Source organism: Solea senegalensis, linkage group LG8 (assembly GCF_019176455.1).
Source record: "Solea senegalensis isolate Sse05_10M linkage group LG8, IFAPA_SoseM_1, whole genome shotgun sequence".
Classification (NCBI taxonomy): Eukaryota; Metazoa; Chordata; class Actinopteri; order Pleuronectiformes; family Soleidae; genus Solea; species Solea senegalensis.
In genome coordinates, this window is record NC_058028.1 from 4204110 (window position 1) to 4222570 (window position 18461).

The 18461-nt window shown below is 38.4% G+C and overlaps 1 protein-coding gene across 1 annotated transcript in view; it reads left to right on the forward strand.

The window, feature by feature from the left end:
• The window catches only part of b3glcta (beta 3-glucosyltransferase a), an 84621-nt gene that overhangs the window by 44612 nt on the left and 21548 nt on the right, over positions 1-18461 (forward strand). Inside the window, exons 5-10 of the mRNA XM_044031779.1 lie at positions 9512-9588; positions 10399-10510; positions 11985-12121; positions 12231-12294; positions 13651-13782; positions 17435-17504. Coding sequence (XP_043887714.1) covers positions 9512-9588; positions 10399-10510; positions 11985-12121; positions 12231-12294; positions 13651-13782; positions 17435-17504 — 592 coding nt within the window. The remainder of the gene's footprint in view (positions 1-9511; positions 9589-10398; positions 10511-11984; positions 12122-12230; positions 12295-13650; positions 13783-17434; positions 17505-18461) is intronic.

Sequence of the window (18461 nt, forward strand, 5' to 3'; positions counted from 1 at the left end):
TTTTATGGATCTAGGAAATCCAGATATTATAGTTATATTTTCAGTGAGAAATCAATCATTATCCTGCTCATCTTACACATATTTCCCCCAAAAATTATCATATATATATATATATATACTGTATATACATAATATACTCTCTCTCCAAGGAAATGGACTGAGAATTGGCAGCGCTCACATAAATTACATCACTTTTATTTTTTATTGCATTGGAACCATGTCGTAACACAGAAAGCATCATTTCTAGGTCAACATACTGATTGCTTCCATGCATTAAATCCTCCCTGAGCCATGTGAAATGTGGTGTAATGCATTAGTTACAGCACATTTTGCCAGGTTAAACAATGAATGCAGCATCACTAATGAGAATATTGCAGGAAATAAACACTCATTTACTATTTCCTCTTTCAAAGGAGCAATGTTATCCTATATTTATGTTTATAAGTCTGTACTCTTGTGGCCACAGATATTATCAGGTTATGTTATAAGTCTTTTGTCTAAAATAGATGAGCCAGCATTTTGAGGTTACAGTTGGAAGAGGTTTCAGTTGCCTAGTTACGTCAGATGCGTCAAAAAAAACAAAACTTTGGTTTAAAAAAACAACACTATAAGATATGGCATTTGATTGGCTGGCGTGAGTCTGCTGTGTGAAGACAATTATACAAATTACACAAATCAAGTGTCATAAAAATCATCAGAATTAGTAGCAGTAAAAAATGAAGTATGTGTAATTAAAAGTAACTAGAAAAGATTTTTATATATTTATACAAATCTCACAAGATAAAATGAGGATTACTGCTGAGCAAAAATAGCAATAACAATTATTTTGTGCAACAGTTTCATGAAAAACACGTGGAAAAAAATTATGTCCTGAAGAAGAAATTATTAGATTTTGTTGTTGTCTGGATACAAATGTGGATAATTTTAATGTTTGTATTAATAATTCTGCTAAAATGATCAGTTTTACTTTGAAATTCATAATGCTACCTTTAACACTTGGGAATGAGATACATGAAGATAAAGATTAGGGCTGAAACTATTTCTCCATTAATCAGTTACTAAATTGATCTGCAACTATTTGGTATTCAATGAATCAGTTTGAGTGTGTTTTTTATAGATTTAAAACAAGTTATCTTGGTTTCTTGGCTCCATTTCACAAAGAATTCATTAAAACGAAATCATTTTTGGTTTGTGGACACAAACAAGACAACTGATCTTCAACATCATCATTTCCAAAAGCCCAGATTGACAGCCAAATATAATATTATAAATGTAATAAAAATGCATGAATTATGCTTAAATAGAAGTTTGAAATTTGCAGTTTGAATTGTGGTTTCAATGGGACATTTTTTGCACTTAACGGTGTGATTGTAACACTTGTTTGTACACAGTGTATTTTAGCCTTACTGCTGGAGCTGAGATAGAAATAAGATCAGATAAAAATACATCAATATACACAGCCAAAATGACCAAAAAACAAAGAACGAAAAGCACGTAAAATGTTCAGTTTTATTCCAGTTATTATCATAAAAGTTTATTTATCTCGTTCCCACACGCTTTGCCACGCGATTTTTTTTTTTTCCACAGAATTCACCTCCCAGTCCTCGTATTACTTGGTTTAAATGGATATACTGTAGATCTGACATTTTGGGAAACAAAACAAACTTGGCAGACGCTTCCACTCTCTGAGTGCTTTCTCTGGTTTCTATATAGTATTTATAGTCGGGCATACAGCGTTATTTATTGCCGTCTCGTTCTCCTCCACTGCAGGATGTCAAGCAGCTTTTGTTCACATTATTGACTGACTGCACCCAAGTGACACAGACAAATGTAGAAGTAAATAAAGTCAGTCAATATTTCCCTGTTAATTAACATTATGCTATGAAGGCAATTTCCAAAATAATTAGCTCTGCACAGCATTTAAATGTAAGACTACAAAAAATAAAATCAGTATAAGAGCTACTACAGATGCTGATTTATTTCTCTCCTATTTGTCTTCAACAGCCCTGAACAATCTAATTATAACAATTGAAATCGGATATGTCAAAGTTTGTTGTTGTTGTGCTCCGTAACAATCCTGAAATATAACTCCCTGTTCCCTGTAATGAATAGTGGCGTCAGTTTGTGCCAGCAGATACAATTTGTCGCAAAACCATTAAGTTTCTCTCGAAAGGCGTCAAGGTTTATAAAGGAAGACAGATTTTATGAATAGCATATCATGTTGTGTTTGCATTTACGATCCCAGAGGTGTCTGGCGTTTTATTATCTGTTGCATGCAATTACACAAACTAAGTCCGGGGAGAATTTTAATCAGCAACTTCTCAAAGAGGCGGCAGTGAAGGCTTGACAGCTTCTCATAGAGATTTAAGAGCAGATGGGGGATCAAGATAAGTTATCTCCACAGAATCAGAGCAAAAATACCCTTAATTCAGGTATAAGCAGGGAGAAATCACAGAGAAATCTGAAAAAATGTGTCAGTTGTCACATGTGAAAAACACAATTAATGAGTCAGACTGTAGATCTGCTCTAATTTGTAAAATGTGACAACCCATATACATGAATACCAACGGGTAGAAAGAATAAATAAAGGGAGGAAAATGGAAAACTTTAAATTATATAAGTTTATGTTCCCTTTCCAATTTCTTTAAATGTGCGGTTACATTTTACCAAGTTTTGTATTGAAGTTTGTAAATCAAACATTTCTTATGCTGTTCCCATTCTTCAGAACTTTTAATATTTACGTGTTCAACTTTCCATTTCACAAAATTGTTTTGTCAGAAAAAAAGAAAAGCAATTTAAAAAGCAATCTGTTCCAGTGTAAAATAAAACAAAGAAATTTAATTTAGGCTACATCCATTTTATTAAAAAGAAATTGACATTTTCACATGAAATGGTCTGAGTCCATATTAGATTAGATTTGTTGAAATTATATTAGATTTCAGTTTATTGATCCCACGGTGGGGAATCTGATCCCACATCTGAAAAACCTGGAACAGACAACAGCCAGACAGAGTCCTGTGGATGAAACTGTAATCTTTCCCATTTCTTAGATTTTCTACTTCCCTTAACGTCTTAAACCAAACATGAGTTATAAACTGTCACCAGAAACACTCTGAGGTAAATCACACAGAAGCTCATATTTCTGTCATTTAATTATCTTCTTCATTTTCTTAGTCAGCAGACTGCTGTACACTTAGAGGTGCAATGCTGCCCGACACAGTTCAAAGTTCCCAATCACATTTTGAAGTTCGTAATCACAGTTCAAAGATCTTTCAAAGTTGGCCTTCATTCTAGGATCTTCATTCTTTTCTGCTTGTTGCAATTTTTCCACATTTCAAAGTCCTTCCCTGCAGTTCACACTTTCCTCAACGCAGCCCATTGTGGCCCAAAGTTCCTTCAACGAAGCACAAAATTCCCTCAACCCTGCCCAAAATTCCCTCAACGCTGCCCAAAATTCCCTCAATGCTCCCCAAAATTGTGTCAGCACAGATCAAATTTCCCCAACGCAGGTCAAATTTCCCTCAACCCAACCCGAAATTCCCTCAACACAGTTTAAAGTTCATTCACTGCAGCCCAAATTTCCCTCAATGTGGCCCAAAGTTCCCCCAACACAGCTCAAATTTCCCTCAAGCAGCCCAAATTTCCCTCAATGTGGCCCAAAGTTCCCCAATACAGCTCAAATTTCCCTCAACACTGAACCAAATTCCCTCAACAGAGCTCAGCGTTCCCTCATCATTTTAAAATTTAAATTTTGAGATAATTTGTTGTCTCCGTTTTCCCATGTACTTTCAGCTTCTTCAGTGATTAAAGGCAGAGTTAGTATCATCATCACTGATAAATTAAAGATAAAAATACATTTCCAACACATGAACACATGCATGCTCAGTATTTGTGCTCCGTCCGCTCCGTGACTGCAGGAGGTTTTGCATCATCTGCAGTCCGGAGCTTGTGTATTCTGCATGGCAGCTCATGTTGCCGCCGTCTTGACATCTCCCCATCTGGGAGGAATTCACTTCCCATTTATATAGTGTGTTTGTCATTTAGCCACCGCTCACATCCACAGAGACGCACGTGTCAAAAGAGAAAGAGATTAAACTTTGAAAGCCTTTACAGCACGAGCTGAATACACTATGATGTGAGTGCGTCGCTTGTATGAGCTTAAAAATTGAGTTAGAGGAGCCACTGTGAGGAAAATCTTCCCATACGTTGTCGTGTTTTTCACTCGTATTATTGTTTGTCGTAGAAACACTCTGTCTGTTGCAGTTTTTAAGTCGAGACTCAAACTTTTATGTTCAAAAGTGCTTTTCCTGTGGTAATTTTCAACTGTATTGTGGTGCTTGGCTTTCATTTATTAATTCCATTTTTCTGCTTCTTTAAACTTTTAAAACGTTATTTTTTTATTCCCTTTCATTTTATTATTTTCAAGTCTCTGTTGTGAATTTTTCGTTTCGACAGATTTCAATTTCCCCTCCGTTTGGTTGTTAAACGTCTCTGTGCAGCACCTTGAGTTTCTCCTTTGTTTATGGAAAATGCTTTATGAATAAAACGGCCATGTCCGACCTTTATTGATCTGGTGTAATTGAGCAACATAAATGTCATTTTTGACAACAGCTTAGCTGAATGAGTTTTGACGGGCGATTTCTCAGACTTCAGATCCTCTTGTGGTTCCTCCAATACAGTCAGGTTTCACTGATCCACAAATATCACACACAGTTTTATCTCACATCCCATTGCTACGAGAGAAATCTCTTCTAGCTTCTACTTGAACTGGACCCAAACTGGCCTGTAGACGGTCTTAACATTTTTCCACTGTTCATTCTTCTGGGCTTTGACTCAGAAACAAAGCCAGAAGCCAGTGCACAGAGGAAGAAGAGGAAAACCATGGCAACGTCCAGACTGGTGCCGCTTTTGTTCCGACAGGGATAATTCAATATTTTTGAAGATAATGATGCTAGAAAGACACAGGATGACACTTGACATACTAACAACTAGCCGCCAGCTAAAGTTGTTTTAGTCTGTGACATCATAGGTCAACTGGAAAATGCCTCATACTCACATAAAATGTAAATTAAAAATGTTGCCTCAGGAAGCCCAGGAAGTATGACTGACGTAGCATTTAGCCACCAGGAGGCGACTTGGATTTCTCACTTGATTTTTTAACGTCAGTAAACATTTTCCTGAGGAGTTAATGGTCTCAATCACTAGATTCAGCTCTTCTTCTTCCACAGCACATGACGTCAATTTTGTAAGTTGTCTTCCACCTTAGAGGAAAAAGACGCATAAGCACATATGAATATACAACAGGTTGGTCAAAATATTGATATTGTAATTTATTTTAATTAAAAAATGGAGAAGCTCTAAAGTAAACAGTCCCTGCCAATTTCACTTGCCCGGTGTTGCTACTTTATGTCTCCTCACGGTGGCGCTGCTCAAATGATTGAGGGGGAAACTTGGGCGGAAGTTACCTGGCTGAAGAAGAGGGAGTTAATGGTGGAGAAAAGCTACGTTAAGAGATGCTCCATCCACGTTCAATACATACACTTGACTTTGAATTAATGTTTTGTTTTCTTCAGTGAGACAGATATGGTGATGTATCGCTATGTGATTGTCTTACAATATATTGATTATCACAGAATCGTCGCATCGTGATATTATTGGTATCGTGGACCAAGTATTTATTTTTTCTAACCCTACAGTCTAAGCAGAGAGGGCCACCTAGCATAGTGAGTCGGACAGACTGCAATAAATCAATTCCCCATAGTACGAGGACAACAATCCAATCGAATCGTGTATGTCTCCATGCGCAGTTAAGTCAATATACAGTTATAGCTCGACTTAACTGTGCATGGAGGTGTGCTGATTGTCTGGAGCAAAAGCTCTGGTTTTGAGATTGTTTTACGACTGTCCTTCTATTTCACTCCACTTTTCCCTGAAGGTATTCTTTTATGTAGCAGCAGAGGTGTGAATGTCAAGTTGAGAGCAGTTTAATAAAACATGGTGGGTGTCATTATGCCATCAGCTCTTTGATTAAACTCACATTAGATGAGAGCTGACTAACAGGGTGTAAAACAGTCTGTACGTCTCCAAACACCGTTTAATTGAACCATTGTCCCTGCTCCAGTGTAAAAGCACGAGCTGGGAACTGATTTATTGAATGAAGTGCATCCGCCTCTAAAACACTAGGCGGCGATATGCACCCCTTACAGCTTGTTGACTTATTATGTCACAGACATTATATAAAAACAAAATATTAGATTCTGTAAGCTGAAAGTATGAAGCCAGTCTCCTTGTCAGTCCAAAATAAGCACGAGTCTTGCCACGTTCCTTGCTGTTGCCTTCTTCCTCTTCTGTGTACCTGCTTCTTCTTTTATTTTCAGGTCAAAGCCTGTTGTTGGGAACTGTAGATAATGTGCAGAGCAGCTAGGCCAGTTTGAGTCTGGCTGAACGTATACATGCAGTGTCTTCAGTAGTTAGCTGTAGGACACTGGACTGTCTTCAGTTAAGTTGAAGACATTTCACCTCTCTTCTGAGAGGCTGCTATAGTCCAAGAACATCTTCAGTTTAGGAACTCAAGAAGTTCAAAAACACAAGAAACTCCAAAATTCAAGAAGTTCAAGGACTGATTAAGTTCAAGAACTCAAGAAGATCAAGAACTCAAGAAGTTCAAGAACACAAGAAACTCCAAAATTCAAGAAGTTCAAGGACTGATTAAGTTCAAGAACTCAAGAAGATCAAGAACTCAATAACTTCAAGAACTGACTTAGTTTAAGAACTTTAAGCCCAAGAACTTCAGGAGGACTCAAGAAGTTCAAAATCTGATACATCCAGTATCTTCAGTAGTTAGGTGTTGGAAAACTGGACTGTTATGAATTCATTTGAAGACATTTCACCTCTCATCCAAGAGGCTCTTTAAAACTGAATAAAATTCCAGAGGTCTCTTGAATGAGAGGAGGAATGAGCTACTGAAGATGACTATGACCTGTATGACTGTGAACCTTCAAAGACATGAAGTAGTAATTTAACTCTCAACAGATTTATCTTGTGTGACTTTGAGAAATTAGATTTTGTATTTTAAAAGTCTGCTTTTATTTACACTAACACAGTAATTAGTATTACGTTTTTAAAACTCCATGGCTCCCATACGGTCAATTAAAATTGAATTTAGAATCATATAACTATGCCGTCAGTCAGGTTGTTTTTCTCACAAAAACATGGAATTTTCTACTATTGTTAATGAATAAATTATTAAGAAGTCTGGGTTTAAAGAGCAAATTAGGAAACACTTTACTCAATCATATTTATTTTAGGTTATTATGCATAATATATTATACTGTGTATGTGATGCCTATTGTTTGGCTTTATGTTGCTTCATGTTTTTTTAATGTGTTTGTTTTTGGTGAATGTGTTGATTCACACTGATGAATGCGAACTGTTTTCTTTTTCTTATTGTTTATGCATTTTAAATTCTGACTTGTTGACCCCAGGAAGCGTAGCAGTGCTGTAGGGCAGTCGCTAATGGGGATCCTAATAAATAAACAAATGTTTTTGGGGTTTTTTTTCACATAAGCATAAACCTGCATCAAACAGGCTGGGAATGGACAGAGCAGCTCAAAGGACATAGCTCCCCCTGTATCCCTGCACAATGAGCGGACCATGCATTAATGAGCTAAGGGTTCTTACGCTCCGCTGCTTTGTCTTTCTTGTATTCTCCGATGTGGAACACTGGCTCGCTCATACAATCCTTACCCACCTCCTACTCTCCATCCTCACAAATCTGACACAGATTCTGTTCACGTCCGTCCACGCCCTGAAATAACTTGTGCATGTTTCCAGTTCCAGTTCTGTTTAGCCAAACTTTTTGCTTTTAAGGTTATGGGCAGTCAGGAGCAGTAAATAAAATCAATTTTAAATGATAATTTCTTGCATTTGGAAATGTTGTCCTCCTTCAAGTCGCTTCCATTATCATACCCTCAGTTTTCCAGGCAAACTTATTAATCTTAAATTTAAGGTCAGACCATGAGCTTGATAATGATCTGACCCCAAAGACGTGCAAAACATATAATGAATGCATTAATAATTTAGCTAAAATAAAAGAAGACTCTGGGCTCAGTGGGATGACTTGAATTACTCAGACCGGTTTCAAGAGTCTGATAAGAGAGTTACTTATGTTAGGCTACATCCACATTTCTCCTTTTTTATCCAAGAATGCTCTGAATACGTCTGCCATCCACATTACTCGAGTGTTTTCATGTCCCGCAAGTTTGAAAATGATGATGACATATATACACATTCAAAGATCGCAGGGGTGAACTTCAGTCTGGATGGTTAAAAATTAAGAATTATTAGAAATAATGGCTCGCTTACATTTGTTTCCTGTTTCGTTTTTCATCAGCCACATTTTGAGTATCGTCTTTGAACTTAAAACTTCGTACGGACTTCCTCTTAATTTTATTTTCATCTCATCAACAGTCAGGTAACAGGAATCCTTGTTTTGGAGATGTATGGATTTTCAGCTCAAAGCATACAAGTAATAACTAGTAATTCAGTATAAAACAAATAATTGAATTACATTGTATCTTATGAATAGAAACATAAGTGAATCATTTTGTCTAAGCTAAAGAAATCCATTTTACCTGCATTCATTTCCATAGCTACGCTGATGACACACAGCTTTACATCGCCGAGTGTCCTGATGGCCGGGGCTGATTCATCTCCTTCTAATTGCTTCTTACACATCAAGTCCTGGATGGCAGAGGATTTTTTTTCATCTCAGCCAGGAGACTGAAGTCTTAGTTATTGGTACAGAAGCCCAGAGAGACCAATTAAATGCAAAATTGCAAGCCCTGGCTTTTAATCTCAGCAACCAAGTTAAAAATGTGGGAGTAATTTTTTACCTAAATTTTAAATTCCTTACCATGAAGACTTGTTTTTTTTAATCATTATAGGAACATCACCAGGGTCTGTCAATTAGTTTCACAAGTGAGAGAAGAGCATTTGATTCATGCTTTTGTTACCCATAGACTAGATTACAGTATTACAATGCTCTTCATTCTTGTCTTCCCAAAAAGTCAAATTCAATAACTGCAAAATGCTGCGGCATTTATTTAGGTAGGTATGCAGGTAGGTAAGTATGTGTTGGTTGGTTTAGGGAGGTAGTAAGGTATTTCTACTCTGCTTCACAAAGTAGATGGCGATTTAATCCAAAACGGCCCAGAAAACAAAACAATTCTCTTTGTCTCACAGTATATTAGTAATTTACAATTAATCGACAAGTAAAACCATTGGTAATGCTATGACACTTATCTTACTCGGGGAGAATGGGACAGTCTGGCAGTCTGCTTCATTAGTATTGATCAAACCATTGACTCTTTGTTACAAGAATGTCTCTCAAAGCACCAAGTTCACTCCCGGGTCTTTGACTGCAGGAAAGCTGCTGTAATTGTCTTTAGCTCCCCTCAGCTATTGTTCGGCTACTAAAAATTATCTCTGTCTTGTGTGGTGTTTCTTTCAGAAACCACCAGTGGTTTTGCTGCTTCACAGTTTATCAGAAAATGAGGGAGATTGGAGTATCCTTCCTCTGCTGCCTGAGTAAGTATACCCGTACTCTCGGGACTGAATGGACTGAATGTTTTTTGCAAGAGAAACCTGGCCAAGAAGGCAGCATAACAATGTGAAAATGACAAAGACAACTGTGACACACTGTCGGAATATCCAGCCAATGTACATTTAACAAATAGAGGAGAATAAACAAACACATGATGTTATAAACAATTACAAAATTCCTTCGATACAGTACAATTGCTGGGTATCAGTGTCCTCTACATTCCGTCCTCCTACACTGGATCATTTGGACATTGAGTGGGCACATTTTGTTAATCATGTTTTGATGTCACAAATTTCTCAGAAGCAATTACTAACACAATAACGGAGATTGATTCTTTTCACATCCTGATAAATGCCTCTTCCCATTGTGCCCATGACTGTGACAATGAACCTATTACTGCTGTCACCCAGTGTTCTCAACAGCACCATTAGCTACAGTTGTCCTCATGCTGGAGCTTTCTCAGAAGTCTGCTGTGTTTGGTAATTATTTTCTGGAAATAACATCAGTATTTTTTTTCTGCTTTTGTAAAGATTTAGGAGCCACATCACTAAGAACACACTTCACCATTATCCAGTCTCCCCCTGGAAGAAGATGTATTTGAAGTGTATTTGTGATGTTTGGTCTCCCTGACCCTTGGAGAAAACTTTACACTCTTTATCACAGTGGGCCAGGAGCCTCACATAGATACTGTAGTTCCCAAGACTGGGCTGTGATGAAAAAGACTTCTTTTTTTTGTGTAAGGCAAAGTTCCATTTTCTGATGACGCTTTATTTTCTCTCTCTCTTTGTCCTCAGTTTATCCTATAGCTTTGGAAGAAACTCCTCCTGGATCGTGTTTCTTGAGGAGGAAACTAATGTGAACATGACTAATCTCGTTCAAGTGCTCGTGAAATTTGACAAGAATAAAGTAAGTTTCAAATCTTCACCTTCGTAATCTGAATCTGTCTCTGTCTCTCTCTCTCTCTCTCTCTCTCTCTCCCTCCTTGTAGTCACATTTATCAGTGTGAGCAGAGTCTCTTGTTTCAAGCTCCAGTTTAATTAGTAATGGGACACTGTTTCTGAAATGGTGGGTTGTGACCTGAAAGTGGGTCATGTGGTTAAATGGGGTTGAAATGGAGTGGACCTGGACAATACCATTTAAACTGGTATGCAGCTTCTCTTTGCTCTCCTTGGTGTCATTATCAGTCAAAATCACTGGATCTGAAAAAAATTCGGAAAAAGAAAAATTTCAATCCGATATCATTCAAAAACCCTAAATATCACATAAATGTCACACAAACAAATCACAAAAACACTGTGCTGCAGGACTCTCTTTGCTCAACCAGGGTTTTTTACTATGACATTAAGTAAACATGAGAGAGATTTTACATGAGAATGCATTTTTCCAGTAAGAGTTGTTTAAGAGGAACAGATGCCAATGAAGAATGCCAGCCAACTTTATCATACAGGACACAGTGTAGAGTGTTGTTGCAGTAATTAAATCTCAGAGCTGAATTGTAAATTATCTTGAGATGTAGTTGGCTACATGCCTAAGGACGGTGGCAATACATTGTCTGTAAATCACGTCACCATAATCCAGAACTGCTAAAAAGTATTCACACGGTATTTATCTCTCTAAAAACAGCCTTACTTTTTATGTAGTTTGCAGGTTTGTTTAAATGTGTTTTGCCTCTTTAATTTAGGACAACTGCCGATGTTTGTTCAAGTTTCAGTATCTGTATGCAGATGCTTTTTAATTTTGAATATATGTATATATATAGTATATATATATGTATGTATATATACATATATATATATATATATATATATATATATACATACATATATATATATATATATATATATATATATATATGAAAGATGATGAAAAGTAGGGGGCCCAAAATTGACACTTGAGGCACACCCTTTTTTAATAGTAGTAGTTAAAAAATAACAGGATATGAATCGTAGGGCCATTTCAGGGCACTCATTTTGTTCAATAGTTCCATAATATGAGGGTGAGACTGAACAAGTGCAGATTATTGTGGTCCCTAAGGCTGGAATCTTTTCAGAACCACGACCGTCTCAGGGTCTGAGGTCAGGTCCAGCTGCCGTGCAGCTGTCAAGCTGCACTGAGCTCCACTAACTCACAGTATAACCTGTCACACACATGTCACTGCTGGTCTTGCCTGCAGACCTAATTTAATCCCTGTCGCTCAAACTCATGGGATTATTTTTGTTGTTGATGTTTTGACAGGATAGGTTAGATATACAGTAATTATGAAGTCAGACTTTTCCATCAGTGTGATACTATTTTCTAAGAATAATGATGTGATTAGCAGATGCAGTTTGTTTTACTGTAAATATTTATTTCAGTAAAACTAGTTCATTGTCTTTGTCAGGAGTGGTTTCTGGGTAAACCCCTCCGTGACCAGGAGTCGACCATCATCCACCACTACGCCTTTGCAGAGAATCCGTCCGTCTTCAAATATCCGGACTTTGCTGCCGCTTGGGCTTTGAGCATCTCTCTGGTCAATCGGTGAGTTCATCACAATAAATCCATCCACTGTTTTAAAGGTCATACTTTCAGCTTCCTGCACATTTCACCCCGTAGAGTCTTATGATGTGCTTTGATATGAACTTTTCAGGCTCGCAAAGAAGGTGAAAGATGAGCCTCTCAAATCTGACTTCACCATTGACCTGAAACACGAGGTAAGATTTATTTGTTTGTTTACTTTTAAAAGCCTAACGAGGGACAGGATTTGGAAGCAAACTGCTTGCAGCAAATGTCAAATAAACTATATAAATAAAAATTCTCAAATTACATGCAAGTCACAAAAGCACCTTCAGAGCTGGTTTGTCAGGAAAGTGATGATGAAGCTCCAGGTTTTTCATTTGATTTTTAAAAAGAAACATTTCCCTTTTATATTCTGTACAAAAGGCATACAGCATTGAGTCCATGTAACCCTGAAGTAAAATCTCATTACTTCGGAGAGTTTGTCATGGTGCCATGCTGAGGCTTTCTCTTTTATCCCTGAAATTCAGGCAGGGAGGCATTTTGGGATTTTACTGTGTCAACACAGTATCAGGACTTACATCAGACTCGGGCTGAAAAAGGTGCTTCAATTAGAGATGGTGTGAATTCTGAATCCAGAGATTACTGTACGTTCTGTACGATATATTGTAAAATAAAGGTGTGATGTTCATTTTTTTCCAAATTCTGACTTTAATGGCAGAATTCTGCCTTTTTTTTTGCAGAATTTTAGCTTTAATCTCCAGATTTCAGATTGAATCTCAGAATTCTGGCTTTTTTTTGTTAAATTTTGTTTTCAAACTAAATGTCTCTTATCCTCTTCCATCAGGAATCAAGTAATTCTAATTATTTTAAACTCACTGCACGCGATTTAGAAGCCTCCACGATGTGTCTTGTCAATCCAAACAATAACAGTTTGTCTGGGGATTATCATGGGGATTGTTCTTTTGTTTTTTATTCATGTCTTAATGTCTCGTTTGTTTCCTCATTGCGGGGAGAGCTTCAGTGGTAGATGGTGCAACACATGATAATGAGTCGTCATGAACCATTAATAACACAAACAGTTTAAATGAATTTATTTCCTTCCTCACTCTGATGTGTCATTGGAAGTGTTTTGGCTGATGTAAGTACACGACTCAGCTCAATATATAACATTAGTCTTGTAGCTTAAAGATATTTTAATGCAGAAATCAAACATGTTAAGATTTATGATAAAAAACAACATTTATTGCTGCTGATTATTGTGTGCCTACATGATTAATGCCATTATTGTCAGTTGCATGCGCGTACAGATAAATATGCATCATTTATGTGCAGGACAAACAATCCTCAGTGTCAGCTCATTGCACTTTATTACAGCGATATTATTATTTAAGTGATTTAAGTAAATATTAAATGTGCTTTCAGGGCTTTTGTGTTGTATTTATTATAAAGGCAGACTGAGAGCACCACATTCTTGTCTACTTTTTTCTATAAAACATTAATATCTCAAAGATCTTATCTTGTCTGTAGCTCACGAGTCTGTGTTTCTCCAGGTTGCCTTGTATATCTGGGATAACGGGAAAGGTCCGCCTCTCACCGCTGTTCCCGAGCTGTGCACGGAGCCGGCCGACTCTCCTCAGGCTCGGCACTGTGCCACCACTCTGATCAGCGAGCCTCCGCTCTGTGTGAGTGTCTGCGCCGCTTCCACATCTCTGTGATTCTACGTGAATTCCCAGGAAACGGAGGGGGAACACAATTAGGCAACAACAACAAAGCAGAGGCTGCTTGACTGTCAGACGTTGGCCGTTATGTGATGATCTATGACGACGCAGCCCTGGGGCCTTAGCGCTCACGGCAGTTTCAAAGCAGCAGGAATATTTTTACAGCGCCAGCGGCCTTCAACATAATTGGTTTTAGACAGAACTCAGAGGAAACGCTGCACATGAACCCGAAGAAACTGAGGTCTTGTGTATGTTCCATTAAACTTTATTAAATTCAGTCCATTGGCCGAGATATAAATCGCCCTCTTGCGTTGCTAGGTAATGTCTTTACAGCTTGTTTGTTCAGTTTATCAAAATATGTTCTGCCTCCAACTTTAAACAGGTGTCAGCCATTGTTAAAATTGATAAGAAAAACTACATACGACATACTTAGCTTGTGTAACATGTATGGCTCTTTTCCATTATACACTTCTAGCACGGCTCGATCTTCTCGTACCTGGTGGGGTTTTTTTTAGTACCTGCTCTGGTGAGGTTCCAAGCGAGCTGACCCCGAAACTAAAATGTGACGCGGACAGACCGCCGGCCACTGATTGGTCAGTGACTATCGTCACTGGAAAACGACACTCTTTCTAAACATCAGAGCTGTCGCTTTGTCGCTCAGTATGGGACATTTAAAGGCTCACCTCGTTAGACTGCTGTAGCATGGTGTCAGATTTCACTTTGAGACCACACCTCCTGTACACCCCTCCCCCCGCCCCCTGAGAGCTGGTCCAAGGCATAAGCGGGCTGCTTGGGGGCCCCCCAATAATTTGTTCCTTGTTTTTTTTTTACCATATTAAAGAACTCTAGATATCTTTTATATTTAGACATCGACTTGAAGATTGCTCAAGACTGTTCTATGTTTTAAAAAACAAAGTCAGTAAATTGGTTCACTTCAAGTTCTAGTTCAGTATCTCTTTGAATATGAACGTGCAAATTAATACTTTTGTGGGGGGAAAAAAAGCAATTTTTACTTACATTTGTATCAATAACAGTCAAGCACCGGCTACTCTGAGGTGGTGGGAACTTGGACCGGCCCTGCGTCCTCCTCTCCCTCACTCAGCTCTTCTTCTTCTTCTGGCATTTATTCAGAAGAGGGGGATGAGTTATCCTTTAAGCTTGCATTAACGTATAATATACTAAATAAATACATTACTGTCAGCTAAATATGGAAAGTAGAAATGTCACCGAGCATCTCCTTAAGGTCACATGTACAGCATGTAGTGTTGTATCTGATTGAGAGGTGGTGAGTGGGTGTGGTGAAGAAGGGGGGAAAAACACACACGAGTGGGTCTGAAAGGTCACTGACTGAAGTTTATTGTTCATTATTCCACGTTCACTTGCATTTATTGCACATTTGGCACGTTGTGTTTCCACATAGATCAGAGGGGTCAGACGTCCTGTAGCCTGGAGCTGCTGGCCCCAATAAAATAATCAATAAAGCTGTGAAGAGGTGACTGTGCTGCACTGATGTGTGTCTGTGGATGAGTGGAGATGAATTCAGGATGCCAGAGCTGCAGCTCCAAGGTGTCACACTCGTTATTTCCCCCTCCAGTTCTTGACAGAAGAAAAATCCAATTCTTTTCATTTGTGATTCAAATCTCACACAGCTACAGCGTATGTTTTCTAGAGTCTGATATGATGTTTGCTGCAGCCTCAGCTGTCAGATTTACATATATTCATGCCAGGTTTTTTACCTCCCTCGTTTGAAAAGAAAAAAATCAAATCATTCGCCTTTGTTTTCTTCTTTGGAGAAGAAAACAACGTGGCAACCCGGGCTGCCAGTGGAGAAACCTGAAAGTCGCACGGTTTTATTAGTATTCATGGAGATGTTTGTCTATAAAGGGATGTAATTTGATGGGTCAGTGGTTAAATAAGTTCCGAGAGACATTGCAAAGTGAGACAGTTGTATATTTGGACGAAGGTAAACAAAGTATCAAGTACAGATTCAAGGAGGCAAAGGAGGGCAGCAGCAAAACAAGTCTGTTTTTTATTTTAGGCAATAACAACAACCCTTAGTGGTGTTATTCTGCTGCATGTGGTGGACATTTCAGACTAGAGGTGTCTCTCAAAATCATGGGAGACATGAGTAAAACAGACAAAGTGTCACACAAATCAGCTGTGGTTGCACACTCGGTGAGAGAGTATTTGTTTTACTTCCCTAAAACAAAGAAACTACAGCATTAAAAACCCTCAATTATACATTTGTGTGTACCTTTAAAACACTGCGGGCAAACGTGTGGCTTTTGCCGTGTTCCAGTTGTAGTCAAAAGTGGGAACTTTCTACCACTTTCCCACTTTTTAAAGATGACAAACCGTTGTGATGAATCCCAATTCCCCATATGTTTGTGGAGAATATTGCATTTCTGACTGTTTTACCTGATATTATTATGAAAGGTTAAACCAGACAGTTAAACAGTATGCAGAGGTGGAAAGTAGCAGCTCTCCTGTTCCTGTTCAGATCTTGTGTAATTTTAATTAAAGATTCAGTGCCTAAAATGTAGGTGACATTACATAAATTGAAGGTAAAATAAATATACTTCATTTTCACCTAGTTGGAATTTTGGAACATCCCCCAATGTCAGATTTTCAACTTGCTACCTCATAAAAGTCAACCCAGGATTTCAAGATGGCTGCCACTAGCATTAATACACAAAAAACACTCCACTACTTTTACTTATCAGTCATACATGTACTACTGTTCATGTTTTATCTGTGGACGTGTAGCTAAACTGTTTGTGTGTCACTTTATAGTGTTGTTAGCAACTGGTTTTGTTGTTAGCAACTAACATTAGTATTGCTAACAGCAGCTAGCCTGAGAATTCAACTCAAATTCAACTTAGTCAACTTGTATATGGACGTCTCTCCGAGTCCCAACCGCCAATGTAAATGGAACGCACCTGTTAGCCGAGCTGCTGCTAACATTAGCTTAGCTTGTTTGAGGATTCCTTCAGTGTTGGCCATTTAGGAGGTTTTTCTGAAGTGGAATTTTCCACATGCATAACCTGTTCTCCAAAACAAAGCAAAATAAAGTAATTTAAATTCTAAATAATGAGATTTTGTGTTTGGACTCCGTGTTTCTTTAAAGCTCCTGCGCAAACACAGAAGCCGCGTTGGGCTTTGTTAGCACAGCTGCTAACATTACCTTTGTTTAAGGTTAGGATTTCATCAGTGTTGGTCATTCCGAAGGTTCTATAAAAGCCGAAATATCCACACAGGGTAATTTAAACCCTGAATGAAGCAGTTTCCTGTTTGAAGTCAGTGTTTGTCTGAAGCTCTTGAGCAAACACTGGATGTCAGGAGGATGTTGTGATGCAAAGCAGCCCTGCCATGACAAACATAGGGAGAGTCACCGAGTTGACAGCTGGCACTTATGACATTTGCCATTAATGATAATAACGCAACAATGTCTCACAGCTACGACGTCTCCACTTTCCCAACAATGAACCTCTATCGAGTGAAAAGACAGAATCTCCGTGGTTTGGCTGCGTGTACCGAAGATTCTGTTTTTATTGCGTGTGATTATGTTGTCCGTGCAAAGCCTCACCCTGATTCATGTCTCTTGTTTTCATCAAAGGGGGAGCCTGTACATAAAGAAGATATATTTGTCGCCGTGAAAACGTGTAAGAAGTTTCACAGTGAAAGAGGTGAGTCACACTTCCACTCTCTCATGAATAAACCAGCAACCCATAAATCCCCCTTACATGAAATACATTACTGTCCCGTGGTTTTGTCATTTTACCTTTGATACGTGTGACTTCATATGAGCTGCTCTCTCATGTATTATGATGACATTAGCATTTTGTAAAGGGATAACATCATTGTGCCGAAAAGGTCTTTGATGTTTTCAAGAATAATTAAACGGAGGCCTTATCCACATGGAAACAGAAATGTAACTATAAAGTCATTTTCTTTGTTTTTTTTAAAAGGTTTTTAAAACCCACGGAACAACTCTGAATGCTGTAGTACATATACCAGGCCTATACGTGGTGCTGTTGTGCTGGACTCCCAAAAATACCGAAAAAAGTAATTAGTTTTTGTGTATACGACCCCGGAGTGTTGCCCTTAATGCTTGGAATTCATAAAAACTTTCCTGTAGAGACTAAGCAAACACTTTAACCCTATTATGACCATCATGATAATGAGGCTGCGTGGATTTATTTAGATTTTATGGCTATAGAATAAGTTCAAGAGTCCTTCTGCCCCTTCTTCCAAGATAACTTTCTCAAATGTGTGACGTGGTGAATCTCGTCTGTGATTGGACGGTCGTTCTGTGGAAGTCCTGAGGGCTACCGTAATGACAAGTGTATGGGTGCAAAGCTCTATTTCTCTGCTTTCGGGTATCCATCTATCTTTTACCACTTCATCCTCCACATGAGGGTCTACACAGGGGGGGTGCTGTGTCAGTCTCAGATGAAATGGCGGGGTCACACCCTGGACAGATCGCCAGTCCATAGTTTTTTTAATTTTCTTGAAGTTACGGTAATGAGAAGTACGCATGCCAAATCCTGTCAGTGACAAAAGGGTTAAGTACCTGATATGCTGTGCAGGGATTTGACCTATTTGAGTGTCTTGTTTGTGAATTAAAGCCAGAGAGCAGTGCT